This window comes from Pan troglodytes, chromosome 11, assembly GCF_028858775.2.
Source record: "Pan troglodytes isolate AG18354 chromosome 11, NHGRI_mPanTro3-v2.0_pri, whole genome shotgun sequence".
In the NCBI taxonomy this organism is placed as follows: domain Eukaryota; kingdom Metazoa; phylum Chordata; class Mammalia; order Primates; family Hominidae; genus Pan; species Pan troglodytes.
The window spans coordinates 112,026,034-112,039,188 of record NC_072409.2 but is presented as its reverse complement, the minus strand read 5'-3'; the positions used below and the strand labels follow the sequence as shown (position 1 = coordinate 112,039,188).

The 13,155-nt window shown below is 39.6% G+C and overlaps 1 protein-coding gene across 14 annotated transcripts in view; it reads right to left on the bottom strand.

Annotated features, from left to right (window-relative positions):
• GLIS3 (GLIS family zinc finger 3) overlaps window positions 1-13,155 on the bottom strand; it is a 740,609-nt gene that overhangs the window by 69,293 nt on the left and 658,161 nt on the right. For all 14 annotated transcript variants that reach the window (XM_063788746.1, XM_063788747.1, XM_063788748.1 and 11 more), the window contains one exon: window positions 5,305-5,449. In XM_063788746.1, coding sequence (XP_063644816.1) covers window positions 5,305-5,449 — 145 coding nt within the window. The remainder of the gene's footprint in view (window positions 1-5,304; window positions 5,450-13,155) is intronic.

Sequence of the window (13,155 nt, the reverse complement as noted above, 5' to 3'; positions counted from 1 at the left end):
CATTAACATTAACTGCAAACATGCAGATGAGCCCTGTGCTGGCTGGGAATCAGAATCTTCATTTTCTTCAGCTGAGTGGTTATAAGATCTCACTCTTAATCAAAATATGAGCAGTGCCATTATAACGCTGCTGTGGGGTGACAAGCAAAATATCCACCTATAGGTTTTATGTAGTGAGAAACAGAACTAGATACTACAATGCAATTCTAATTCTAACTCCTCCCAGTCAAAATTCAGGTCATGTTTTCCCAGAAGTCATATGCCTACATTTTATGATCCAGAGCAATGGTTTTCAAAGGCTGAAAAACATTTGACCAGCAGCAGCACCTGGACCAGCAGCACCTGGTGGTGTCACCTGGGAACTTGTTAGAAATGTCTGGCAGAAATTCAGATTCTTGGGACTCACTCAGACCTTCTGAATCAGAAACGCTGGGGGTGGGGCCCAGCAAACTGTATTTTCACAAGATTTCCAGGTGATTTGATGCATACTGAAGGACTGGCTCAGGACTAGAGGTGGGGGCTCAATTAACAGCTTAAAATGACCAGTGCCTACAACAGAGAAGTATGAAGCTTGCTCCTGACCTCACTGCATTTTCCAATCGATCTCGGTGGACCATCACAGATGCAAGACAGGTTACAAAAACGGCAAGGTTTTGATAGCAGTTCAAAGGAATGCTTCACACAGACTTTGCCAAATGTTTACCTTTAAATCCCTTATGTGCCCCAAGTTTCCACCTCCTTCTGACCAATTCCAAAATTGCTCTGCTGCTTTTTCACCTTTGTGAATTCCAAACAAAGCAGTGCTTTTGAAGTTAATGCAAGTAATAACTATGCATTTTTATAATGCTCTATGTCTTTTTAAAGACTTTTATATAGTCATGTTGTTTAATCTTCACAACTCTCCTATTAAGTTTAACCTACTGGGAAATGTGTGTGGTAGTTGAGAACCCTCTAATAAATCTCTAACTTAATAACCATTTTTTGAGAACAGACTATATGAAGCACTTTTACAGAAAATTATTTCTAACACAACTCTGCAAGCTGTCCTACGACAGCAAATACTCAATTTAAGAATGTAGAAAACATATTAAAACATGTACCATAAAATTACATTAAAATGAAATAGTAACTATTTCACAAATTTCTATTAAATCCTGTATAGATTTTTATATGGTGCTATTTATTATAAAAAGTAATGATACTGTAAGAGAGAAGCCACCACCTCCCAGTAAGGAGGGTAAAGTGAAGAGAATAACACGTGACTTCAAATAATCCTGCTCCAAAAAAGTACTTTTCCTTCTACATTTCCCTATATTATCTGAACAAAACATCTATTTTTTTTTCTTAAAAATCTAAGGTTACATTCAAAATTTAGATAATTCAACAGGAATTGTAAGCTCTAAACATAACGATTATTTTATAACCCAATACAATTGGAATCAATAAAATTCCCTTCTTCTCGTAGATTTCTCTTGTTCCAGCTGTGTTAGCTCATCCTTGATGAGTAGTTTCTGTGGGACTCAAACATCTCAACCACACTGGCCTCTATGATGTCTTCATGGCTTAGGTCATTTGCTAAGGTCATGTTTTACTGAATCTGTAGTACAGCTTTGGTTTGAAAGGAGCCATAATTTTTGTGGTCATTCATGGGACAGATCATCTTCCATACAGCATTCACTGTTAATAAATGGACTCCCTGCCAAGACCAGGCACTGTTCCACACTGTCCCTGATATCTCAGACTCACCAAATATGGGCTTCTATATATCATTAGTTCATCACAGGTGTTCACCAGAAGATATACAAGCACTAAGCCTTCAAAGTGGCATTCACACTTCGATCAACAGGATATGAAATAGTCCCTCTTAGACTATCAGATAAATCATCTAAATTTACAGGCCTGGCCTGGGGCATTATTATATGGAACACAGAACCTTTGAACAAAAGGGCAAAAAATATAAATGAGCCATCCTTGAGGCCTGCTTATTGCTGCCTTGGCCTTCCTGTTAGGTTACAGCATTGCTCTCAGGTGAGCTCAGGAGCAGGCTTGGGGAGGCCTGGGATTTTCAGAATAGTAGACAAGTAAACACCCTAATTTTATTAAAGTCATCCTCAGCATGGCCTCAAGTGATATTTGGCTGCTTTAACCTGGGACACTATTATCTTTCACAGAAATAAAAGTATTTTCAGGCAATTCTTTCCAATCAAGCTCTGTCTTTTCAACCTGAAAAGTTTGTTTCAATGAGGGAAGGCAACACTTCAGGAGAAGTGCAAGACTTGTATGTTCCAGAACTGCCATCTTCCCTGTTCATCTTCATGCTGTGCAAACTATCCTTCTCTTAGAATGTTATAAAGCATCATATACTTGACAAGAATTTCCATTGCAAAACTATGACTTCTTCACACCACAAGTCCTCAATCGTTGTGGCTTCTGAAAGATTATGGTGCTCAATGCCAAATTTAACTGCCTCCTATTCTATGCTCACACATACTCAACGGGTTTCCATCAAAATATTTTTGTGATAAATTAATTTACTAGCACTTAAAGGTAGAAGTGCCTGACAATCATTAAACAAATATTTTCTTGATTTTGTATAATAGAACATAAAAGGGAATAACTCCAAGTACTTTTGCTATTTAGCCAAGTCTTAATCTTCATCAAATTGTCTTAACACTTCAGATTTTACATTTAACTAATTGATGAAGTTTCCTTTTGCACCTTTGGCATTTTTCATGGTTTGGCTTCTTTCCATAGATCTAGGGCGAAGGTTTGCAGTGGATGTTAATATGCACTCCACACAAGCACATTTCTAGAACTTTAAAAGAAAGGCTTAAATTTTTGTTTTGTCATTTTTTTCCCCTGCCTGGTTCTGCCTCTTGGTTTGTTGCCTACTCTGCAAAACAAAAGGCGTAACATTTTTTTAAAAGGAAGAAAGTTAGAAAGCAAAATCATACCTGAGGGAAGGAGGAATAAGGAAAGAAGTAGGGCCCGAGCACGGTGGCTCATGCCTGTAATCCCAGCACTTTTGGAGGCCGAGGTGAGTGGATCACCTGAGGTCAGGAGTTTGAGACTAGCCTGGCCAACATGGTGAAATCCAGTCTCTACTAAAAATACAAAAAATTACCCAGGTGTGGTGGTGCACACCTGTAGTCCCAGCTGCTAGGGAGGCTGAGGCAGGAGAATTGCTTGAACCTGGGAGGTAGAGGTTGCAGTGAGCTGAGATCGTGCCACTGCAGTCCAGCCTGGTTGACAGAGTGAGACTCCCATCTCAATTAAAAAAAAAAAAAAAGAAGTAGAGAGGGTAAACTTTCACAGTCATAAGGTACCTGGAGAAGTAAAATTCTGGGAACAAAGTTGAGCAATATGATCATCTGCATGTTTCAAGTGTTCTCAAGAGTTATGGAAAATGTGGGTCAACCTGAAGACACTCCACTGATGGTTGGAGCAACTTAGGTATCCTTGCCCCTTAGGAGGCAAACCTACCACAGCCGGAGGCTCTAATTCCAGAGCTCAAAATCTTTTTGAGGACCGAATATAGAAAAGAGTCATGGACAAAAAGTGGACATTTGCTTGGAATGACAAAAACATTTCAAGCTGAACCTTAAAATATTTAAAACTCTAAAGCTTTAAAAACACTACCAGACATATAAAAACAGACACCAAGACAAATGTGACAGTTTCGAAAATGAGCCATATGCTGTATGCTACATACAACAAAGGTGCTAATGTTTTCCATACATATGGATAGTATTGCTTCCCAAACCCATTTCTGAGAGGATTAAATACAGCCAGACTAGCCCATCACTAGAAACCATTTATATTGTATGTTAAGCCATTTTTCAATCATTTCTGGTTAGTGTTGACTGTTGACTATTGGGTTCCAGGTCTTAGTAAGATCATAGATTTATGAACTGAAGTAGTAGGGGAATGCTTTATAGGCTGTTTAAAATAGTTTGCTAATTTAATGTGCTGAAATAAATGTTCATATATCAAATACTGAACAAATCAGACATACAAAAACAAAAGCTAGTCATGGTTTTTCATATATATATATATATATATTTAATACAAAATATTTATGTATGTGTTGGTAACACTGCACATTGATATATTTGATGTCTGTATATGAACCTGTACCTGAAACCTCTGTAAGTTTGGTCAACCCTTCTTCGTCTCATCTCCCTGTGTCTCAAAAAGCAGAGGCTATGTTGTCCCCAACAGTAAGTGCTTAAAGCAACTGATAAAGGTCCAATGGGCCATCATTAAGGCCCAGTTTTGATGACTGATGCTCTTGCAATACTTGCTTACTGCCCTTTCTCTCTGCATCTGAATCAACTGAGAACTGTCAAATTTAAAACATTGTACAAGGATGTCTTTCTCCCATTCCACTGCAATGCATCTGTAAATTTTAAATTCTAATGGCTTATTCATACTTTTCAAAAGAAAAAAAACAGTCTGCTGCCAAACCTGGCTCTGGAATCAGATGGGGGTGGGGGTAGTATCTGCAACGCACAGAAAATAGAAAATTCTCATTGTCTGGAATGTGGAGATGGTAAATCTTTTTTTTCATCTTCATAGCATGACTGTAAGAGTGTTCCATATGTAAGGACAATCACTAATTATGTTTGCATAAGTATATCACCATTACAGAGAGTAGAAAATGCATAAAAATCCAGGCTGAGTAAAAGAAAAATAACTTCCTTATGGTATATTAATCTTTTCTTTTTTTTTTTTGTTTTTTACTACATACATGTAATTTTCCAAATATAGTCACCTATTATTCAAACCTAGGCAGATGGAAGGTGGTCTGGGAGTGTCATCCCATCTCCCTTCCCACAATGGTTGGCAAACATGAATGAACATTCTTATAAGTTGGTTTGCTGATGTGAAAATTTCCTTAGAGACCTGGGGCTTCCTTTTAAAACATAAAGATGACAACAACTGTTTCATTAAGAAATCCACACGCAGCCTGCTACCTGCTTAAGGAGGAAACATTTCCTTCGAGTCTAAATCAAGTGAGTAAATGTAACATAACTGCGAGGGTTGGGTGCACTGAATTTCTGGCAGAAGTCCATAACTAAAAGAGGTAATGCATTATTTTATTTTATTTCTTTATGAGAAAAAACAATCTGCTGCCACACCCAGCTCAGGAATCAGAAGGGGTGGAGAGCAATTTGCAGCCCATTGATAAAGAACAACACAGACGATCTTCGGAAAATTTTTCTCACGTGAGCATTCCTTTTAACCAGAGTAAAAGGCCTAAAAAAGGGTAGTTGTGGTTGGCTCTGCCTTTGCTGTCTTTACCTGAATAGAGGTCAGGCCCGGGTCCAGGGGAGCGTCCCACGGTCCCTTCAGCAGCAGCATCTCTAGGGGAAGTGGCCGGCTGCAGGGGCTGCACGGTGAGGCAATCTGTGAGCAGGTCTGGATGGAGCTCTGTGCTGGACCGCAACTAAGAGGAGAAAACGGAAGAGACATCGATAAGGAGAGCTGGTCCTTGGAATATTTTCCTGGGAAGGCATCATGCTCTATCAGTGCAACTCAGCCCACAAAAATTTATCAAGCAGCAACTACGGGTAAGGCACAGAGCTTAACAGAGTGTCAATAAAAGGGTCAGTTCTCCAATCCTAATAACACCTGGCAAGAGCTTCTGGAAAAATGTGGCTAGAGGCGGATTTGACTTCAGTCCTTGATATTTCCACTTCTGGCAACTCAACTTCCTATTATACTTCCTTTTATTTGCTCCGTATCTTATCAGAACTTGTAACGATAACAACAACAAACTCAAGTAGATTTAGTCCATCTTGGAAAGTGCTTTTAAAATAGAAACACTGTCATGAAAACATCCCAGAGATGATTAAGAAATGCCCATTGAGATTTAACTCCTATAGATTTTCCATGAAAGGAAAATACTCAAGTTAAATTTTAATATATTATGGAACATGATTCAAAGATAAAACAATATGATTAACAGCAACAAAACTCCAACAGTAAGTTACATAAAAACAGAACAATTTAGATCTTATACATTAAAGAGTTACATGTAAAAAAAAATCAAACAATAAAAAATGCTAAAATAAACTGTAGGTGAAAAGTTATCTGATCTTTTAATGAATACGAATTTTTTAAGTGTAATTGAAATGGAAAAAAAAGTAAGATTTAGTGACATAAAAATATTAACATTCTGCTTGTACAAAAACATAATACCTTAAAAGCAATCTAGAAATATATTTGTTACAAATATTGCAAATGGTAATCATCTTTGGTATTTAAAGAGTGTGTATATAAATGGATTTTATAAAGACAAGACTAAACCTTTAGATATAGACCTAGAGTATGCTTATGCAGTCAACAAATATTTATTAAGTGTTTGTTACATACTTCTCTAGACCCTAGGAATACTGACTGCTTTTGTCAAAGTTAGACTCTAGATGGGGAAGCAGATGATGAACAAATAAAACATATACAACCTCAGATGGTGATAAATGCTATGGAGAAAAGTGATGCAGAGAAGCGAGACAGTGAGTAGGAATAAGGGATGGCAACTTTAGATAGGAGATCAAGGAAAGCCTCTTGAAGATGGCATTTATAAAAAACTTTGAAAGAAGTGAGGAATAAGCCGTACAGACCTATGGGGGAAGAACCTGCCTACCCTGTGGTGTGCCTGGATGTTGTGCGGAGAAGTAAGAGTCAAGTAGGGTGAGCCTGGGGCCTGGGGAAGAGAAATAGAAGATGAAACCAGAGATAAAAGGTGGGGAGGTGGAAATGGGAAGGAGACGTTGGATAAAGCCTTGACTTGAACAGAAACTGTTAAAAAAGAAAAAAAGGAGAAACAAATGATAATAAGCGTGAAAAATGTTTGCACACTTGCAAAGAAGTGCAATGTTAAAACGTCTTTTTACTTGCTGAATTATCAAAAACTTAAAAAAAAACAGTAGTGAAGGTACAGTGAGAGAGGCATTGTTCAACAATGTTCATAGGAGTGAATATTGGTACAAACAGTCTAGATGGTATGTGGGAATATTTTTTAAAGGTCCATAATTGAAATAATTTGATTCTAGAACTTGTCTTAAGGAAAGAGCCAGAGGTGTTAAAGAAGATTTGTACCCCCTCAAAATATACACACATATATATATAATAAATAGCATTATTTATAGCAATACCTAATCAGAAAATGTAACTTAAATGTCTTAAATTTCCACAAATAGGGCTAATCAATGATTTTACCTCATTTTGATGGAATATTATGCAACCATTAAAATGATATTCATGAACATAAAAGCAAAACTCAAAGTTTTATATATATACAAAATGATAATTACATAAAATACATAGACAAAATATCAGAAAGTAATATAATTGAACATTAAAACTGATTTTTGCTTTCAGTAGTACTTTTATGAATTTATTTCCTTCCCTTTTTTAAAATCCTTTCTTCTGCTTTCTGTAAGGTCCTCTGAACGGGCTACACCATGGTTGAGCCACTGTGACCCCTGTGACCCACAGGTCCAGGCCTCCTGGAGTCACAAAGCTTTGAGCAACAGGAGAACCACTAAAGAAGAAGAAACAGCTAGCTCCTGCCTTAACTCATTAACCGACCTTGCAACATTCCACCATTGTGATATGTTCCTGCCCTACCCTAAATAATCAATCGGCCTTGTGATATCCTGCCATGTGAACTCCCTCCACCTCGTGACTATGCACCTTGTGACATTCTTCCCCTGCCCGAAAAGACTGCCCCAACTGTAACTTTCCACTACCTATCCCAAACCTATAAAACCAGTTCCACTCCCACCACCCTTCACTGACTCCCTTTTCAGACTCAGCCCGCTCGCACCGGAGTGAATAAACAGCCTTGTTGCTCACACTTAGCCTGTCTGGGTAGTCTCTTCAATTAGGCACGCGCTTAACACTTTCAAATTTTCTACATTCAAATGATGTGCCAAAGCTGGCGTGCGCCAATCTGAGGTGTCAATTTTGTGCGTCTTTTCCAAACTTTCCATGCAGTGATGATAGACCGATAGCTTGAAATCGGTCATAGTGAAGTATTTACACCATGGAAATTGGCAATTCTACAAACAGGCTTTTTCATCTAAAGAGCTGGTTGCTATACATTACCAGCACACCACTGGCAATGACGATGACCAAATTCTGATCAGAAAGAAAGACAAACACACACATACAACAGTAAGTTACTGTTTAGAGAGAAGTATTTCTTGACTCTCAGAAAGCTTCATAAAGAGACAAATGCATGTCCAGGTCTTAGCCCAAGAATATGAAAGTGGCACAGTGACCCTAAATACAGGGAAGGGACATTTAACACAGGTAGTGACTGAGACATCACGTTGTTGTAATTTCCTCAGCTGTGGCACATTCCAATCTCTGACCAGGACTGTCTGTATTAGTGCCTAACTAACTCTTTCAGGACCTTTGGAAGGTATGTTTGTTATTTTGGTACTAACCTAATACATGCCGTGTAAGAAAAACTGGAAAAAAAAATTCAAGGCTTGGAATGAGTTCTGGTGATCACTTTTAATTTATCTTCTATCATTAAAATATGATCTGGGGTCCACATGTTTTACCAAGGGCAGACATGGATGCTTTTCTGCTTTCTATTACCAACTACTCTAGGGTTTTATAGTTACCAGTACCAACGAGGTCTTTGCAAGGAATTTCACGGCTAGGGTTACTCCTGGCAACAAAGACGGGCAATTCTTTCTTAGCTTCACTAAATATTCATGTTTTCCAACAGTGTGAGTCCATACAACTTTGTGGTGAGAGTTAATTTGGTTTTCTCTGGGATTAGGCATGGTTCTAGAAAGGGCTTCTTAAATTGAACAAGCTTAGGAACCTTAAGTAAAATTTCCAAAGGAGAGCCGTATGCATAGAAATGCAGTCATGATATGGAAGTGTAGTGTCCCTCACAGATCTTCAGACCAGGAAAGGGGCTTTCAGATCCCTTAAGGTTTTTAAACATTCTCTAGTACAGGAATGATCTAAAGGGTGAGGCAGGAGGCACATAGCAGAATCTCTTGGGAGGGGTGTCTTTCAATGTAACATAGTTTTATATTTGGAATAAGAAGCCCAACTATTTATTTAAAAAATTGCATAATGTATATTTTACCAACATCTTCTTAGCTGTCAGGAATAGTTAAAGAAGATAGAGGGAAATTTTTCACTGACAGGAGGGAGGGTCTTTACTTGTGGTTCCCAATCTTGGGGATGTATCAGAATCACCTGCAGCGCCCCACCCCAGAGCTGCTGATTCAGTAGGTCTGCGATGCGTTTCTAAGTTCCCAGGTGATGATGCTTCTACTGGTCTTGGGATTTCACTTTTGGAACCACTAGTCTCTAAGAATTTTTATGAGGAGAAACTAATAGTTTTCTGTTTATGGAAAGAGGAAATGAACTGTGGAAACAGCGAATTATAAAAACCTAGCATTTTTAAATATAGGAACAGAAACCTTACTATCTCATCTTCCTTGATCAACTGTGACTAATAAAGATCTTTCTGAATTAGTGACTTTGGGCATCTAGTTAGCAGATACTAGGAAAAGTCACAGGAGGAGAGGATACCTACAAATGCTAGGAATGTCTGCAAGTCATTGGACTTGGAGATACTGGGAAGGTAAGTTCCAACTTATTCAGGGATGAATATGTCATGTTTTGTAGCTTGTTGTCATCATAAAATAACTTGCCAATTTTCTAAGAAGCCTCCTTCGGACATCTGGACCTTAAAAGTTTATGTTATCTCCTGTGGGAAGTAACCATTAAGCCCAGGGCCATACACGCGAAGAAATTCTTAAATTTCCTATATAACACATCTGACTTTCTTCAGACCTCATAATAATAAATGGTTAAATGAGGCTCATTTCGTAAAAACAACTTGGACTGTATTTTCTTTCACAGGGATAAAAAAGGTTAAAAAATTTCAGTCTACTTTATTACCTGCTCTTAGCAGACAGCAAAGAACTTGCCCTTTACAAAGTCTTGACTGCTCTTTGCAGAGAAAAGTGGAATTTGAAACCACTGATTGTCAATTTACCTATTTCAAAGGACTGCCGTGTTGCATGACACCAAGGACCTTTGTTCACATTGTAATCTATGTGAATGGCGTTCCTGGAATCATTCAGCTCAGCTGCCCTAACCACACTCCATTGGTTCCAGAGTGGCTCTGCCCTGATGTATCCTTCTCATTCATTTGTCGAACAAATATTTATTGGTCCTCAACCATATGCCAGGCACTGTTCTAGGGGCCAGAAATACAACAGCAATCAAAACAAAGACTCCTTCAGAGAAGTTTACATTCTAGAGAAGTCAGATAATAAACAGTAAACTAACTAAATAAATTGTAGAGAAGGTGCCAAGTGCTATGGAAAAAAGAAAAAGAAGATAAAGGTAGATGAGATTGAGAGTGATAGGGAGAATTTTGACCTTTTTGAGAAGAGATATTTGAGGAAAGACTTGAGGAGTTGGAGAAATTAGCTAAGGACGAAGAGCAAGAGAGTTCCAGAAGGAGGGAATTTCAAGGAGGTCAGCATGGCTGGGGTGGGGTGTAACACTGAGAGAGAAGGAAGAAATGAGGTCTGAGGTCACCCTGCATTCCCCAATAAGTCTCTTAGTCTTGGTACAATAGGAAACTCTTACAGGGGCTCCACCATAAATATCCACAGTCTCATAGGCACTTTGTCTCCCCTTCTTTGAGAGCCCATATGAGCTGTGAGGTGTGACTACTGTGCTGGTTAGTTTTAGGTGTTAACATGCTAGACTTTAGTATCCAGTTATTCAATCACTCATCTAGGTGTGTGACTGCTGTACTGTGGAATTCTCTTGATGGGCTTAACATCTACAGTCAGTTGACTTTAAAAACAGAAGATTATCCCCTACAATCTGGGCAAGACTCATCCAATCAGTGAAAAGCCTGAAGAGCAAAAGAAACTAAAGTTTCACTAAAAAAAGAATAAATTCTGCCTCTGGAATGCAGCATCAGTTCTTGCCCAAGAGTTTTCGGCCTGCCCTACAAATTTCTGACTTGTCGGCCCCCATAATCTCAGAAGCCAATTTCTTGAAATTATTATCTCTCTCCACACTCCTACACACATAATATATAGATATTTATCTTGGTGAGTCTCTTTTTCTGGAGAACCCTGACTGATACAGATACTATTACAATGTGCTTTAAAACCGCTACCATATGACGGTTTGTTTCAGGTCAGGAAGGAGAGAGCATCGTGCAGTTGAATCCCACAGAAAAGGGCTGGATGTGCATAGTCAACAGGAAACACTTTTAAACACTGCATTTCAATTAAATAAATATACACCAATCTCTACAGTGTGTTGGATACTGTGTGCCTCACAACTCTATGGAGTACATACTATTGTGACTTCCACTGTAGAGATGAGAAATCTAAAATAAATTACACAGCTACTAAGTGTCAGGCTTGGATTTCGGTGTGTTAGAGGGAATCCCAAATTATGCTCTCAGACATTACATTATACTGGCTCATAAAACAGCCCACCCCCAACTTTCTCCTTGTGTCCACACCACACTACACTGCACAGGCTAACACAGTTTCTCTTCCTCTTATGACTCTTTTTTTTTTTTTGAGACGGAGTCTTGCTCTGTCTCCCAGGCCAGAGTGCAGTGGTGCGATTTCGGCTCACTGCAAGCTCTGCCTCCCAGGTTCATGCCATTCTCCTGCCTCAGCCTCCCAAGTAGCTGGGACTATAGGTGCCTGCCGCCACGCCCGGTTAAATTTTTTTTTTTTTTTTTTTTTTTTTGGTATTTTTAGTAGAGATGGGGTTTCACCGTGTTAGCTAGGATAGTCTTGATCTCCTGACCTTGTGATCCGTCCGCCTCGGCCTCCCAAAGTGCTGGGATTACAGGCATGAGCCACTGAGCCCCGCCTGACTCTTTTATATTCTAGCCGGAAGCCTGTCATTCAGAGCTTGTTCTAGGAGGGAAAGAACCTGGGTAGCCAAGTTCTCTGGAAAAGTCTCTAGCATACCTTATCACCACTGTGTATATTCTGACACCATGCCCTTTAGGGAAAGCGGTCTTTGTTGGAGTAGAGATTGAAGCAATAAAACAGAATGGACCACTTCTGTTTGGTTTTCACTGTCCCCTCCCCTGCAGGTTTGTCACTTGGTTGCATCCTGGCCTAGTAACATGAATGCCTGCAATTGACAAAAATAAAGCGTGGTGCTCATCATTCCTCACCATTTGCATCCTAAGCACACACACAGTGGTCCCAGGGCCCCGTCTCCTTTCCCTTGACGATCACCCCTGGTTCTCAGGATGGGGCACTGTCATGGTAACTTTCTGATCCTGAATGAGATGATCTTGACCCAGGGAGTCACTGAACTCAGTATCCCTTGCTAAGACAGGATACCTCCCTTTACTCTTTCTCCTGATTCTGACTTCCTTCCCTTTCTCTTCCTCTTCCCATTCTTCCACTGTCATTTTTTTGGTCCTCACTCCTTCCAGAGAGCTCAGTCATACTCTGTAGGGATGATGCACACCTCTATCTACATGCTCCAGACATGCTATCCTAGATGTGGAGGTCAGGGAAGGCCTCTGTAGACTGGACATTCTGGGCTGAAACCTGAATGAAGCGATGGAGCAAGATATGCAGAAAGGCATGAAATCTACCGAGGAAACAAACTGATGGGTTCTGAAAGCAGTCATTGGAGAGGAGTGAGCAAGGGAGCAAGAGGAAGGGTGCAGGATGTAGGGCTGGACAAATTGCCAGAGGTCAGATCATGTGAGGCCTTCAAGCACATGAAGATTCAGTATTTGCTTTCCTTGTAATGGTGAACCACTGGAAGTGTGTGAGCAGGAAACAAAGTGGTTTATCTTATAAAAGATTCACTCTGATTACTGTGCAGAATACCGGAAGAGGACAAGTGTGTCTGGTTAGGGGCTATTATAACAATCTGGATGAAAGATGCCAATGGCTTAAGGGAACCAGAGGGGGTGAGAAGTGGTCCAGCTGAATTGCTCGACCTTCAAAAGTGCTCTTTCGAAGGTCGAGCTGAATTCACTGTGTAATATGAGAGAAACACAGGAGCCAAGCATGGCCTTAAGTTTTGGCCCGAGGAACAGCAAAGGAGATCAGAGAAGGAGCAGGTTGGAGGTAAATCAGCAATTTGGTTTTG